We start from the raw sequence: 17,630 nt of genomic DNA, 5'->3' as shown, positions 1-17,630 counted from the left end.
AGAACCCAAACTTTTTAAGTCAGATTATCAGATTCAGTCATTTATTGACGCCCATTGTTTTGATTCTTGTAAATACCCATAAACCACAACCACTTATATTCAATTTATTCTAGTTTAAGCTTAATTTTGTGTTCAATTAAAATCCAAACAAGAAGCGTTATTCATGATTAGTACTAATTGGAGGAAGCTAACAAAGGTCCTAATATATTTTAGAGACCTATATATTATATCAATACGGATGTCAATTGTGGTTGACAAGTTAGGTTCAACTATGATCTGAACTTAACCCGACCAAAATCTTATTGAACTGATTCCAACCCATTTATTAGATTTATAAGAATATAATTTTTTGGATCAACCTAGATCAATTAACTCGAATATGACATGTTTCATCCAATTTGCCATCCCAAATACGCTTAAACCAAACCCGAGTAGTAATCGAGCCAATTTTGAGTTGATTTCAAGTTATTTTGGTTAACCCAAATTAACCTAACCGAAATAATAACATGATCTATAAATTTGAACAAAACAGCAATAATGGCAAGCTGAACAGGAATTTTTTCAGTTGGGTGAATCGGGTCATTTCTTGACACCCCCTTATAAGTATGTTTTTAGAGTGCGGTTGAGTTTTAGTGCTTTATAATATTTAAATTTTATTCTTTTATAGAATTTTCGTTCTCTTACACTCATTCATAAAGTTTTCATTCAAATATTAATATTTATAATAAAATCTAAAATAATATTTTTCATTCTAATTATATTTCTCATTAATTTGTTTGTAATATGCATAAATAATAATTTATTTTATAGATATTAGATTTATAACTATGTATAAATTTGTTGACATTTACATAACTTTTATATTTATATATGATCTTTTACCCTCCTAGGAGAATAGTTACCACTCTTTTACTTAATTAAATTTTAATATTATGATCTTGAGTTTGAACTAATATATTAAAACTTTGCTTTAGATAGTTTTTTTGTCATTATTTTTTCACTGCTTTCAAGACATTTTTATACTAAAAAAATAGTTTAAAAAGCAATAAGAAAACTGACCAAAACGAAACTAGAGATGTTCGCAAAATCTTCTTCATCGTGTACTCCAAAGGGCCCAATTGTAGGGAAAATTATTACGTCTGGTGTCCGGATTCGTCCGGACACCAATCCAGACGTGTCACGTCACCAAAATACACCAGACCCAAGTGTATTTGTGTGACATGGCACGTCTGGACTGGATGTCCGGACGTCCGGTGACCGGACGTAATAATTCGCCCAATTGTAGAGGTCAAACCATATATCCACTTTACAAGTTGGCACAAAACTTCACTACACCACTAATTGCATACAATGAAACATGAGAATTATGTCAATGTTAACTTCATAAAATTTAACTTCAAAGTCATCATCATCAGCACTGTGACACTTTAGATCCTTCCATCAAATCAAAATTATACACATAAGTGGAGCCATTTTCAACATTGTCAAAACATATAATTGATAAGAACAAACTGTTGGGAAATAGATGAAATTTAATTCAACTGTAGTGCGCAAAAAATATTTATGAAATAGATAAAGAAAGTCAACATTCAACACATGCCAAGAAACTCACATTATATGTAATACAGATTTAATTATTATTTGATTATGAATTTACAGACTCATCGTATGTGCACCCAACCCTTTGTAAGAATAGTCCAAGTTCCAAATCAATTACATAATGAGTCATATGTACAAACATTGCCTTCATCATCAAATGGTGGCACCTGTGGTTTATGGGATCAAGGGCAATATATGTCTTCATCTTCTTATTCCAGCTTCCACAAATAACATCTTATGTCATCTTCATTCCAAGGTAAACCTATTCTTTTGATTCCTATTAATGTGCTTTTAAGATTGTTGGATTTATTGGAGTTAGGGGTGTCAATATTTGATACGACACGAAAACCCGACCCGAATTCGACCCGGAAAATCCGGGTTTGAACCGACCCGATTTCAAAATGGGTCAGGTTCGGGTTGACCCGACGGGTTGCCGGGTCAACCCGAAAATCCGTTTAAATTGAACTAACCACAGCTGCCCGAGCTGCCCCCGCCTGCCAGCTGCCGCCCACGTGCTGCCCGAGCTGCCCCCACGCTTTTTCCGCTGCTGCCTGCGCTCCGGCCCATTGGCGCTCGCCCGCACGCCTGCGCGCACCAGCCCGCTTCCGCTAGCCCGCGCACCCGCCCACTCACGCGTGTTCATGCTCGCGTCCACACACACGTCAAAGTCGGGTCAACCCGGCAACCCGCCAGGTCAGGTCCGAGTTCGGATTTTCGACCCGTTTACCTAACCAAGTCGGGTTAGGGTCAACTTGTTTGAACCCGGGTCAGTTCCGGGTTCGACCAGAACCTGACCCGTGACCCGAAATTGACACCCTTACTTGGAATTCACTGTGATGAAGAATTTCATGGCCAATAGACCTCTTCTTCAATCCATTAGAACCAATTTGGGTCTAATCAAGAACAACTTCTTCATCCAATGCCACTCTATACTCATTAAGAGCTTTGAGAATTCATCTATTGATTTTTTATCAGGACGAAAATTGCTAAAGCTATAATGGAAATCAATATTTCTCAAAGCCTCTTCTTGGATGTTATTTGGATCGGTTCTTAAGAGAAGGGTTTTGAAAAAAGAGTGATTTTTAATAGGAGACTATGCTTGTGCTCTTATAATTGTGATTTGCTTGGGCATAACATTCTATCATGTAGAAAATACTCTAAAGGGATCTCCAAGTTTCATGCCATCGATCTCTTAGAGTTGTGAATTTTAATAAGACTCAAAGTTTATGCTCAGATCCAAACAAGGAATCTAATACAAAAAGAAGCATTATATGAAATACCCCCATTTCACGATATTAGGCGCTGCTAACTTCTTGGATCGTAGTGGCCCTTCTAAATGGAAATTAATTATGATTACTTTTTTCTTTTTTCAATAACGGGAGATTTCATATTGGTGATAATGTGGACCAATGCTTCCTTTATTATTACTCTTTTTCTTTTGGGAATAAAGTTCACATCTTTCTATTTTCATCTTAGTTTTGAAATATACTTTATCTAAAAAAATAGCTCCCCATCTTTATAAGAAAAATAATGAAACCAAAAAAATGTAATGTAAAAAAATAGCTCCCCATCTTTATTGCTTAGATCTACAACAATTTAGAATTCTTTTTGTTGTTGATATTTCTAAGGTTCATTGTGACGTGTTTGGGCTCTACAGTACTGTTCTATAAAGTTGGTTGGGAAGTTACAATGGTAAAGTAATTTAACTATTTCGCTTGCAAAAGTAGTTTTTCATTATAGAAAGTTTTGAAAAGCGGTGAGAAAGCAGCAAGAAAGCAGTAGCCAAATAAAATTATGATTATTATCAGAAAAGTAAGGTGGCGAAAAAGCTATCCCAAACACACCCAAAATTTCAGAGGACAACTCTCTTTGAAATCAGCAGCAAAGATGAATTGATGAATCTGATTTCCCATCAATTTAGCAATTACTAGGAGGGATAAATCCTTTGGGGGATTCCGAAGTACAAAGGAATTATTTCTCCAAAATCCTAAGAGAAAGAATATGAGCCAATGTTTATTCGGTTTAGAATTTGTTCAACCTTTAGAATGAGATTCTGATGGCATCATTTGATTATTTAGTAAGAGATGGCTATAGCTTAATTGTAAAGAACAATAGTTTGGTGCAAGGGAGAGGAATTAGTGTTAATTGGAGATTAGATAATCAAAGAAAGCTGATATGATTGTTGTAAAAATATAAGGATCATTTCGTGTTGCTCTTTCAGATCTGCATATTGCTTTTCATGTTGCTCCGTTTTGCTACCTGCTGGCAACCAGGGAAGGGTGGCTCATCCGTTCAGACTGATCTATTATGATGTATAAGCTTTTTGCTTATTCTGTTAGTTCTTTTTCATGTTGACTTTCATACCATTCTATAATTTCAATGTCTATCATTACTTGTAATATGGTCTTAAATATATCATTTAACATCTATATAATTATTTGCAATATATATGATAACAACTTGTGATAAGAGAATCATTATATTCCTTTGCATCAATTTTCAACTTTAAAAAAATATTAAATTAGTGCCAAAACATACCATGAGATCAGCAAAAACAGATAAGCATCTTGAAGTAATAATCATGTACTTATGACTAATGACTCATATCCTCATAGGAACTTCTTTGATGTTACATTACTTGAAATATTTTAAAAAAATAAATAAAGAGAAAGAATAATTATATCAAATAAGGACAAATAGATAAAGATAATTAAAGTTTTTTAATGCTTCATCAATTAAACAAATATCAATCCACATCCATCACAAAAGCCTACTTGTTGATTAAGAAAGATTTAACCTTTTTTTTTTTTTTTAAGAAAGAAAAAAGATTTAACCTAGTTCAAAAGTAAGATGAGAATATAAAAGATATTTTCATAAAAAAAAAATATTAAATTTATATTCAATTTAAATTCAAAAAACTTTGGTAGACTTTTTTTTGCATAAAATATATATTATTATTTACAAATAAACCAAATGTCCTCATCCTGAAAAAAAAAATCTTCAAAAATAAATAAGAATATCATATACATAATTCAAAAATGAATTTCACCAAGCAAAGCCCACTTGGCTATTTATATTTGGGAAGAAAAATATTATTGCAATTTTTTATTAATAATTCATTTCTAGACCAATTAAAAACTTAGAAGTAAAGAAAATATTACATGTTGCATTTTTTTAATTCATATGGTGGATGTATTATAATTTCATGACTTTAGTGAATTTATTTGATTTATATGTTGAGGCATGTATTAAATATTTTCCTAAGCTTGTATGTTGCCATTAGGGTACTTTGTATGTTCCTTCATTGTTAATTTATTGGGCCTATTAAAAAATAATAAAAATAATTTTGCATAATAAGTGAAATTTAATGTACTAATTCTTGTAAAAAGAATTGATTAAGTAATAAATTCATAAATAAGTAATATAAATTTATAATAAAATTGTATAATATAACATATGTATGTATTAAAATTCGTGTAGTGCCAATGTATAAACTCATCTTTTTACTACAAGAAGAATAAACCATTCCATTCAAGCGGATTTTCAGATGAGAACATTCGTCAAATTTATGCAATTTTTTCGAGTAAACATTTCCTTCAAAAACAGACAATATGCCTTCCAAGAGTGCTTACATTGTTCTTATAATCAAAAGGGCAATTGCAAAATGATCTTTTGAAGGTCATAATGGATGTACTTAGGAATTCGTAAGTGATGATAAGAACTCTTGATTATGGCTTCCTTTTTGAGTGGGTCAGATGATTTCTCTTATCTGGTGATGCAGGTTTGGTTAAAACTACGACGAAAATTATGGTGTATCTTTCGTGATCATTTTCTTTTTTATAATTACACTTTGTGGTATGTCAATCTCACTTCCACGTCATGTCTTTCGTCGCCTCATAGCGATAATGAAGAAATTATAATTTCAAAAACTATAATGATGACAGTAACTCTGCAAGCCCTGCCTACTCATTTGCTTGAGTAGGCATAGAAAGTGCTAATGGTACAAATTGGACTAGTGGAGCTCTCACTGAGGCTCACTTGGAGTGTAGCTCGCCACTTTTCAAGCTTGCATGGCTAATAAATAGTCCATTTTTGAATGAATTTCTAACATTCCAAACATGGCCATCATGGATTGTCCTGAGTTTTCAAGCTAATAATTTTTGATCCATTAGTCTGCTAGGATCAAACTTGATCCTCAATAATGTTGATCCCAAGAACAACTGATCTCATGCTAATGATTTGATTAAAATTTTATTTGGGATGACAAATAAAATTCTTATAGCATAAGCTGCTTTAAGAAGCAATAAAAAAGTCTAATCAAACAAAGCCAAACACCAAATATCATATATTATAATTGTGGATCCTACAACTCCTGTGGCTTCTTTCATGAATGGTAGGGTTTCAAGACAGTATGACTATGAACTCTCTCTCTCAGTGCCTTGTTTATCGAGCCTTCAATCTTGTTACAGCAGGAGCCATCAAGCCTTGCCTTGCCTATGAATTGGTAAGCACTAGTACAAATCATAACTGTGACATCTCTCTTTCTCTAATGAGGTGCTCATCATACACAGCTCCAAATTCTTAACATAATAGCATGATTGTAAAATATATTACAAAAATTATGAGAGCTTTGTAAATACTAAATGATGAATCATCTTCTCTGATCTTAATTAACCTTTTGACTTAGGCTTCATTTGGGACGGCTTTCTTACTACTTTGTAAAGCCGCTTTAAGAAGCAAGAAGAAAGTCGTCTCAAACGAAGCCTTAATTATTTGGAAATACTTATGATTCGTTTGGGACGGTTGCAGCTTTTTATAACGATAGTTATAAAACTATTATGAAGAAAGTAATATTTTTTAAAAAAATTATTGTAAAAAATAGCTTTCTAATATAATTATTTTTCGAGAGCAATGGAACTGGGGACTGGCAAAACAATAATGACTTAGATATTTGTTAGTTTTTTTTGGCTTTTATGAATAAGCAAAACTGTGTGCATCCTCTATGAGATGGTGCTGTCATATCTTCTTAGTTCCTGAAAAATAAAAGGACTCTCTCAATGAAATGATCAAACTATCAGTAAAAAGCTAGAATAAGCATTGTAAGCTGTGCTCCATTAAAGAGTAAATTGTTTTGTTTACACCAAACTGGAATAAGCAGCAGCTGGAATTCTCCTAAAGCTTATATAAACTGCTTATATCAAGCTTTATATGATGATTGCAGTACACATTCTATTTTTATGAAACCTGATTTAACTGCTGTTTTTATGATCCATCTATTGCATTTTATATCTTTGTCTAGCCTGTTTTGGCAAACAGTTATGATGGTCTTGCATGATTGAAGCTGTAGGAGTTATTCAGCTTCAGAATTGTAAACAAAATCCAAATAATGCAGTGACAATAGTTGATTTAATATCATGTAATAATTGTCTCTGCATTAGGAGAAATTATTACGTGCGGTCACCGGACTGTCTGGAGACCAATCAGGATGCACCACATCACCCGATACACAATAAATTAGTAACGTGGCGCATCCTGATTGGCATCCAAATGGCATCTGATGACCGCACGTTATAGTTTCACCTAAGTTAGAGAGCTCTGACATCAGTAAATGTCTTCTGCAACAATTGTCACCATCTTTGCTAGCTTTGGTTCTTTCTCTCCTTAAGTGATCTTGCAAGCATTTGTACTACAATCATCATATAAGCTTCGTATAAGCAATTTTTTCTTCACCCTTTGAAGGCATATTGAGAAAAATATCCTGAGACTTTGCCTAACTAGAATGAGGAGTTAAATAAGGCTTATTTAAATCTATTATGGGTAAGCTCGTATAGTGAAATATTTCAATATGTATGATATTTAATTCTTTTTGTTGGATATATTGATGAATTATAGAAGCTTTAGATCTTGGGGTGTGACAGGTAATCATTTGACGTCCTTGACTCGTCACCTCCGCATGAGTAGGAGTGCAAGGAGGACTCGTCGGCTCGATTGCAGTGCAACTGCAGTGGCCGACTCACTTGCAAGAGCACCTAATGATCGTCAACCTGCTTTACAGGTAAGCCTGGTTTCATGTAAAAAATATTTTTTATTATTCAACTTTTTCAGAATATTAATAACAGATTCTATAAATTGTAAGTATTTTCATCTTATATTTAATATTTTATCTTTTAAAATTATAAATTCAATAAAAAAATTATAACTGCCAATGTCAAACTCAACACTAATAAAAAAAAAAATTGTGAGAAGTTTTTGGAATACTCACAAAAATTTCTATTGTATGTAGCTTCCTCTTCTAATTCCTTAAAAGTATTAATGTAAGGTAAGAATCAACATACAATACAAGATGAGAAAACTATCTTTGCAAGTAAGAAGGCAACAAAATACTTAAAAAAATAAATAAATAAATAAATAAGTTCTTTATCCCTACTCCAACAATGAAATTAATCAAATAAGCCCCCCCTAAAATTTGTTATTTACAACTACATTAGAATCTTGATGGAAGTAAACACAAGTGAAGAAGATATTATATGACAAATATGTAGTTGACATACAGAAGGAATCCAAAACTTTTTTTTTTAACGATAGTTAGAGGTTTAAATGTAAGCACCAAGGAGGAAACAGCTTCGCTCAACCAACGAGCTGCACGTGCGAGCTCTCAAAACAACTCAAGCCACGTAGATAAATATATATCAGTACAGAGATCATTACAAGAAAAATCATTTGTTCACACAATTTTTTTTTCATTTTTAACTCATTATTATTATTTCATCTCTCTATCTCTCTCTTCAAACATAGCATAATTTCTCCACCTCATATACTCATTAGGGCATCTCCAACTGAACTCCATACGCTTGCATGGCGTTCCTGGCCAGCTCCAGTTGAACCTCAAAATTTCCGCTGTTTGGCTGCGGTTGAACAGTTGGACGCCAATATTGGCATTGCACTGTTCATCTCCCCACTTTTACCTCTCTACCGAACTTGCCGCGGGAAAAAAGAGGCGACCGTTACCTGGAAAAGGGTGAAAAATGGAGTTCGATTGGAGATGAATCACGGCATTTTACAGTTTCACGACATTTAGGAGTGAAAATGAGATTTTTCGTTGGAGATGCTCTTAGTAGTTATCTCCTATGTTGGATTACCTCATTAGTCACTAACTTCTGTTGCAACTATCATTTTCCTCTTAAGAAAGTCTTCGGGTTTCAAATATCACATCAAACACTTTTGTAACTGCGTATATATAATTACTAAATTGAAGACTTCTCAAATCTCCTATCTATTGAATGAAAGAGAAGAATCATGAATTCAATAGCCAAAAATCTTTAAAAAATCAAAATTAAATCTTACCGGAAGACTTTAAGACCCAAATAATAGAGAAAATGTAGACTTTACACCTAACAAACTAGCCATTATTTTATTGGTTTAGGTAATTAATTACTAAACAACCTCATAGATTAATTCTATTAATACATTGTATTGTAAACATATTGTTTGCATTAATTGCATTTGTTAATTCCAAATAGTTGAGATCCTAACTCATTATTGCAAATGATTCAAGCTACTATCAATTGAATTTTTTAATACTTTATATTCTATACATATACATAAGAATAATGCATCAATTATGAAAAAAATAAGGATTAGTGATTATGAAATGTACGGTCGTAGATAGAACATTCCTGCGGGTTTGGAATTTCTGACAGTAAACTCGTTTTGTTCCGGTGAGCTTAATCGCCGCTTGTACCGGCGGTTAGATTGTCGGTATAACCGTTGGTAATTTCAACTGTTAGACTGCTGGTAATTCCGGCGGTCAAATGATCGCAGAAAAATTGCCGGTATTTAGTGCTTTTAATGCCTCAAATAATTTGAATAAAGTTAATGATGATTATGAGTTATGACAATGATAATTATGTACTTTATTAATTAATTTGTTGTGCAATGAATCTGTTGCTTGTTCCAAGCAAACAACCATTAAAATCATTTTTTAAAAAGTGTTCTAAAAGTATATTTTATGTTCTTAGTCAAATTTCAATGTCATGAAGTCAGTGCCTTCAAGAAATAAAAAGCAATCCTTGATTAAAAAAAAAAGCTAAAAGTGTTTGTTTTTTAACTCACATTTATTTTATGACTTGATAATTAAAATATTTTTTAAAAAATAGAAATATGTTAATTAAGAGTTAGAATATAAAGAAAATAGTTATAAACATATCAGTATCATAGTTTTATAGAGAGCATCACAATTGATAATATGTTGTGATAATTTTATAGCATCTTTTTTATTTTTTCACATTGCTATCACACTACTGCTTAGCTTTTTTTTCTTTTTTTTTCTTTTTTTTTAATAAACTTAAAATCTATTTTTATACTATCAGATCTGCTAATCTGAGATTTATAATGTTCACAAAACCTTTTAAAAAAATTACTTTCCCTCAACCGTTGTCATTTATCGTGATTTGGAAGAGAAAAATGGAGGGTTATTTTAGGTAGTCAATAACCAGTGTAAAACTTATCGATTAATCACAAATTAGATTTAAACAAGAATCTGACTCTCAGCAGGAAAAAAATAGAAAAAAATGATTCATGCTGCTGACCCCACATTATGGGATAAAACTTTGATGTTATTGTTGTTATTATTGTAGTACTCGCCCGCAATCAATATCGTTCGCCTAGATATTCAAAAGAGACTTGAATTTCTTAGACTTATTTAATCATAATTAAAGATCAACTATAGTGAGAGGAACTATTAAAAAACTCCATTAATAAACCTTTGAAAGTCCTAAGCATAAATGAATAACTTCAATTAGTAGCTAACCAAATGACTTAGTTATAAAATGGGCAAATATTAAATAATAATTGATCCTTTACCTGATATTGCTTTAGATAGGAAATTAATAAAATAAAATTCTTGCATAAAGTTTCATTTATATAGTTTCCAAATAATAATAGAAATTTAAAGAGGAATCATAGAGTTCCAAATCAATTGAGAGACTGAACACAATACACATAAATGATTATTTTTTAGCTATAATTAGTGTGATATTTATTAAAAAACACATAATTAAAAAAAATCAAGAAATTTGATAAAAAAGACTTAGGCTTCATTTAGGGCAGTTTTTTTTATACTTTCTAAAAGTAGCTTTTTAGTATAAAAATTTTTAATTTGATAATTTTTTATATTAGAAAAATGTCTTATAAAATAGTAAAGAAGTCATCCCGATTCCTTAGGATCTAACTCATTTATTGTTTTACTTTTCAGACACAATCGAAGTTCAATTTGACTATTATTTTTGCGACGGCTTCTAAAATAATTTCTTTTTGCATAAAATTTTATAATCACTTTTACACAAAATTGCAAGCAACCCTAACAAATCCTAAGTAGATTACAAAAATAATTAAGAGATGATTGATTTAGAGTAATAACTTTCTTATCTTAAGATATTAATATAAATGGAATAATTTAAAGTAAAAGAAAGGTTTATGTACATAAGTTTACCTTTATCTTTGCTTCTTATACCTAAAGAATAAATAAATATTTTATTTGCTAAGAACTAATAAATGGTACTTTAAAAATATATTTAAATATCAAAAAAATTGAAAAAAAAAATAAATACAAATTTTTGTATTAAAAAGCTGTCTTATAAAACTGTAAAAAAATCATCCCAAACGAATCCTTAAGATCTAACTCATTTATTGTTTTACTTTTCAAACAAAATCGAAGTTCAATTTGACTATTATTTTTATGACGGCTTCTAAAATAATTTCTTTTTGCTTAAAAAGTTTATAATCACTTTTACACAAAACAGCTATAAGAAATAAATAAATTTTTTATTTGCTAAGAACTAATAAATGGTACTTTAAAAATAAATTTAAATATCAAAACATTGAAAAAATAAATAAAAATGACAGCTGTGGGATTTGAACCCACGCCCTTTCGGACCAGAGCCTAAATCTGGCGCCTTAGACCACTCGGCCAAACTGTCATTACTAATTAAAATTCTCAAACATAATACTTAATTAATAATTTTTAATGAGTAATCATCACAATTAAGCAACTCTTACCCTTTAAAATTTATAATAAATTTACATCATTATCAAATTAGATGATTTGATTAGAGAAACATTACATTTGTGTTAACATATTTTAATATATTTTATATTATAACGCATGTGATTAATTTCATATGTCACATATTATCACTCATTTAATTAACTTGTTAATTGATATAATATAACGGCTAGACAAAAATAATTAAAATATTAAATATAATCAAAATAAAAAAAAATCTATTTTAAATATCTTTTTTGTTTAATTATATCAATCCAATAACTTAGATGTATTTTTTATTAATTTAAATATGTTTACTTAAATTGCCACAAATAAAAAATATAATAAAACGATTATTTTCTGAGGAGCTCAGTGTCTGCAATTTATTCATATCGCATATTAGTTCTAATAAGTGATTGAAATATCAAAAATTAATATATCTCATCTTGGTCTATTCGTTAGATATTTTAACTATCAATTAAGAGATTTTAATCTTCCATATATGATGTATGAATTTATCTTAATTGACCTAAATATCTAAAAAAAAAATTCCATAATAGCATGCACATTTTTTAGGCTTCCGTCCCAAACAACACAATCAATATGAGCTATGAATGACAACTCTGATAAAGTTTCTTATTCAAAACAATAAACTGAAACGCTGTCAAACAATGGAGGAATTATTACATGCAGTCACCGGACCGTCCGGAGAAAAATCAGGATGCGCCACGTCACCCGATACACAACGGTACATAGTACCGATACACAACAAAAAAGTGACGTGGCGCATTCTAATTCACCTCCGGACAGTGTCCGATGACCGCACGTAATAATTTGCACAAAAAATAATAGTATAATTTAGCAGTGAAATAATGCCTAAGAACTGCGATGAAAAGCAAAATCAAACACAATACAGAATCAATTCCCTTTGTTCTATACAAATGATTTTTTTCCCAACTCTCACTATCTTAATATTTTTCATTGATGTACAAAAACGTTAGCAAAGGCATCTCCAGGTTCTCATTTCCTGAGGAAAGACACCATACAAATAAACGCAAAGCAGCGAGAAAGCAAACCATATGCAACGAGGACGACTATGCAAAGATTCCATTCATGGATGTTATACCCATATTTCATAAGAGAGGCGCATCGAGTAATCAGCCACACGCCAGAATACCTGCAAAATTTATCACCAGGTCAGAAATCAATATCTTTCTCTTCGTGATTAGGAAAATATTTTACTAATTCCAGAAACTAAGGCTTCGTGTGAGACGGCTTTCTTACTGCTTCTTTAAGTAACTATTTAGTACAAAAATTAAAAATTTTGTACTAAAAGCTGCTTTAAGAAGGGGTAAGAAAACAGTACCAAAACTAAGACTAAATTTCTCAAAAGCTGTGAGACAACAAAGGCAAAAGAAATTATGGTTGCAGCTAGAAAGCTATCCCAAACAGATCCTAAGGCTTCATTGGGGACAGATTTCTTATTACTTTTTAAAGCAACTTTTTAACATAAAAAGTTCTGGGAAGCAGTAAAAAAATAATAATCAAAAGGTGTCTCAAACAAAGCCCAAGTCTTCTCTTCATTTTGGCATTAAATACAGTCCCTCATAAAATTAGAAAGAATGATGATTAGAATATATTTTTAGACAATGAACTTATTATAAGATGAATGTAATACTAGAAATGATTGTTTAGTCATATAATACTCTCATCGTAAAATAAATCTAATCATTATGAATAAAATTTGTGTCGAAATATTCTGATATAAATTGTCTCAGGATGGGTGGTTAAAAAATGTTGGATTTACTTTTGAGATTAGTTTAATAAAAATTCTTCATATACAATATCATTCTCAAAGTAAATTCAATAATTTTTAAGCAAATTTTGATGTAATTTATCTAAAGGATATACTGACATAATTTCTTCCATAATTATTAAATTCTTCTTAAATTTTAGTTAGTATCTTAATCTAAATTTTCTCCTATTGCATATGAAGGTTGTATGTTTGGATATCAACTGCTACTGAAAATTACGAGTCACAAGTTTTAAAGGCGATCTTATGTAGCATTCAACAAGGAGAGATTATTAGGTGCGGAGTGCAGACGAGGAGAACCGTCCGCACACTAATATAAAATCCAACTATGTACCATTCGGTACCGCTGGGTACCACTAGGTACCGCTTGGTACCCTGTGTGTGTGCAGACGGTGCTCTTCCCGTCTGCACTCCGCACCTAATAATTTTTCCTCAACAAGATGGAATATTAATAAAGCCAATTCAAAATAATAAGGATAAGACAATGAAGATTGATGATGATTTGTATGTTTTTTGTACTAGAGGTACATATTCAAAGCTGTTAATGGAAAGCATAAAGTCATGTTAAAGTGAAAACAGCCATTAAATGCAGTGTCAGATTAATCCAGCCAAGCAAAAAGGCCTAACAAATTTTTTTGTGCAAAAGAGTGATTGGTGATTATATTTTGGTTTCAGCTTCTTTCTTGCTCATCTTCAGCTTGATTGTCCATGTGGGGAAATGTATAAATTCTTAGAGCATCTCGAACCGAAAATCCCATTTTTCACTTCAAAATACAGTGAAAATAAAAAATATCGTGATTCATTTTCAATCGAACTCCATTTTGCACGCTGCTGCGAAGGTAACCGTCTCTCTTCTTTCGAGCATTTCTTCGGCAAATCCAGTTGAGACAGAAAAATCCCGTAGGTGAACAGTGCAAGGTCAATATTGGCGTTGCACTTTTCACCCGCAAGCAAATAGCGGTAGATTTGGCATTCAACTGGAGCGACCGAACAACGCCATACACATGTTTGACATTCGGTTGGAGATGCTCTTAGTTCTTCAATTATTTTCTTCTTTCAACAGTAAAGTCAAATGTTTATCCTTATTGTAATTGTAAAAATCGGGTACTAAATGAAACGCAATTTTTGATGCAAAGCACGGATCTCAAAGGATATCAAAATAACCGAAACAACTCAAATTTTTTAGTTCAAAAATTAATTCAAAAGAGGCAAAATTCAAAATAATATGAAACTATTATCGAATGGACCATCGCCACACAACAATTCCAACAACTCTAAAAACACCAAAATCAAGCAAAAAAACCAACCCAGATAGACAAATCATGCTTCTCTACATGATATGTAAATCACATGTGAGAATGTCAGCCTCAGGGGGCTCTGTTAGGCTGCCCTATCAAAACATCTTAGCCCCAATCTACATGAAGATGTTATAAAACCGGGAAAGATACTATGAACTATACAATTCTCCCTCCATTTATAAGTCGTTTGGGGTGAATAGTTACTCTAGAGAAAATGAATATTCGATACAAATATGGAGGCATATCTTCACTGCTCTTCAGTGAATCCAAATTTGATCCGCGTACCTTTTCAAAAATTTTCCCATCAATCAACTTAACTATCAAAATTTCAATCTAACAACTTAATTGTATTATATTTTCAAGATCCAGTTGTTACTTATTACAGATCGACATTGAGAAAAACAAAAAAACACAAAAAAACAGGCAAGCTTGGAAATTTAAGCCCATTGTTGATATGGTAAAGACGATCTGGTAGATTACGCACCTTTCTGCGTTTGCTAAGACAAATCCCTCCAGTGCCCACTTAGTGTAGCATAAATTAGACAAAAAATTTGAGTCTCTTTGCTGCGTTGCTATCAGAGTCAAGACGACAGGAAGAAGAGCAGAGCACTGCAGGAAGAAATTTTGAGGCTATTAAAAAAAATATAACCTTGTGTTATTTAAATGATATAAGCAGTTAAAAAATTCATGAGACTTTCTTTACTCACCAGTTGAGCTGAACCAGGTTGGAAACAAATAGCAAAAACATAACCAATTCCAGTGACACAGTAGACAAGTGCAACTAAGATGATGAAGTTATCAAGAATTGATGACCTTGGGTTGTTGAAGAAATAAAACATTGAGAGATAAACTACAGGCTTGACGAGTGTGTTGAATTGATCAATGGTGTCTTTTGAGAGAAAATAAGCCAATGAACTCATGCCAGATGCCCTCTCTCTCCAATAATGCAATTTGTCAAGTGAAAATGATCTCAAAGCTCCAATCTTGCATAAGAGAGCTGCAAAAAATGAACAAAATTCATTTATTTCAAGCATTTGAAGGGAAAACATCAACAAGGTTGTGAAAACCGGATTTGATATTGAAATGGAAAAATGAGAGGTTTAGGGTTCAATGATTCTACCGGGGTCAAACCGGAGTTGAACTGGAGGATGTAAAAAATATGAAAGTTATTTAGATAAAATTTAAATGATAGAATAATCTTGTACTAATATAATTTTTTACAAAAAAATAAACTAAATTCACACATTAATAACATCTTATGTAATTTTAAATTTAAACATCTAATCTTTAAATTTAATTCACATTTAACATAAATTTAGTTAACATATAGATAGAATCTTGTGAAATGCTTAGTTGAAATTTCTTTGATAAATAATTATTTTAGAAAATTAAAATAAATTAAATTATAAAATAATATGTGAAAGTTAATATTTTATTCTAAACATATTAAATCAATTTATGTAATTATTTAAATTATTTATTGAACCGACTGATTCAAAGGAACCAAAATCGATTCACCGGTTTGCTGGTTCAATCCGGTTCAATGTGAAACCGATATTTATAATAAACTGAAGACCGGACTAGCCTGAAAACTGGTTCACAGTTGAACTAGTCGAACCAGCCAGTCCAGTTTGGTTTTCGAAAGCTTGGAAAATATCAAGCTTGCATTACTTTTCTTTGTTTTGTGCAATTTACAAATTACCATTCAACTGTCATGAAAATACTAGTATTTTTTAACATAGATGCAATGGAGATAAGCTAGGAATTAAAATAGATTGAACTAAATTGCTAGTTTTGATAAAAATAATTATCATGGATGTCTAGATTATTATATCCGAATCAATGCCAAAAAAAGGAAAGCAAATTTATCATTATTATAATCATAAGCCCATCATTTAAGTTTAATTTCATTCATTTTTTTAAGTTGTATTTAGTGGTAATCCTAGCTTAGCTTAGCTTGTGAACAGTATTCAATCATATTACCATAAACTTAAATCAGCCTCACTCCAAATGACACAAACTAAATGGGCATGCTCTATAACCACCCACTATGGCATAACCATAAGACCTCTCTCCATGACCTCCAATCTCCCTACGACTAGATGGTAACTTAAGGATGCACCAGTAACAAAGCGCAATGGTTGAGGATACAACAAAGAACCTTCATAAAGGGAGGGGAGAGGAGCAATAGATGTAGACGAAAGTCCATCAAACCATTTACATCTCCTAGTAATTTTGGTATTACTGTTCCTCATTTCTTTTATAATTCTTGAGCGCACACACTGCATGAAACAACAAAATAATCTACAAGAAAACTCTGCATAATTATAGTTAGCTATCACACAATGGATTGGGAATATTAGGCCTGCATTCCGACCAAGCTCGCATTAACAAGTCTTGCCCATTCACATATAGCCAGAGTGTTATTCACTTTCTTAAAGGCCATATATATAATGGTGGAACCAAACATATAGATATTCAATACTAGTTCATCAGAGATGAAGTTAAAGATGATGAGGTTTTAATTCATAAAATAAATATGGAGCACACCACTATTGATATGCTAACCAACGTCATCCCCATACTAAAGTTCAGGCAATGCCTCTATTTGATTATTTTGTACAGTTGACGAAGCCCTTCAAAGTTTTTAGCAATGAGCTTTAGCAATATGAGCATACTTTGTTGTCCGCTTTGTTCCTAGTAGATATAGAAGATTCGATAAAATTAAGGAGAAATTGTTGGCATTATATCAAACCTTAAAGGCAATTTGATAATTGTCTTAAAATATTAATCTTATTCTTCTATGGCTAAATTGTGTTAGCTCCTAGATATATGATGTGTTTGAGAAATGAACATGACTGTTGACTTAAGTCTAGAA

General features: G+C 31.7%; 1 protein-coding gene and 1 non-coding gene across 3 annotated transcripts in view; both read right to left on the bottom strand.

Annotated features, from left to right (window-relative positions):
- Positions 1–11,496: 11,496 nt before the first annotated feature.
- Positions 11,497–11,576, bottom strand: TRNAL-UAG. The gene has a single exon. It is a non-coding gene; the product is annotated as a tRNA-Leu (tRNA).
- A 932-nt stretch (positions 11,577–12,508) lies between these two features.
- LOC110106354 (ABC transporter G family member 28) overlaps positions 12,509–17,630 on the bottom strand; it is a 31,581-nt gene continuing 26,459 nt past the window's right edge. For both annotated transcript variants that reach the window (XM_020836235.2, XM_028700508.1), the window contains 3 exons: positions 15,460–15,749; positions 15,237–15,361; positions 12,509–12,818 (listed from right to left, as the gene is read on the bottom strand). In XM_020836235.2, the coding sequence (XP_020691894.2) occupies positions 12,662–12,818; positions 15,237–15,361; positions 15,460–15,749 (572 nt within the window). In that variant the 3' untranslated portion in view covers positions 12,509–12,661. The remainder of the gene's footprint in view (positions 12,819–15,236; positions 15,362–15,459; positions 15,750–17,630) is intronic.

This window comes from Dendrobium catenatum, unplaced genomic scaffold (assembly GCF_001605985.2).
Source record: "Dendrobium catenatum unplaced genomic scaffold, ASM160598v2 fragScaff_scaffold_1546, whole genome shotgun sequence".
Taxonomy (NCBI): Eukaryota; Viridiplantae; Streptophyta; class Magnoliopsida; order Asparagales; family Orchidaceae; genus Dendrobium; species Dendrobium catenatum.
The sequence above is the reverse complement of the archived record's forward strand: the minus strand, read 5'-3'. Positions and strand labels throughout refer to the sequence as shown.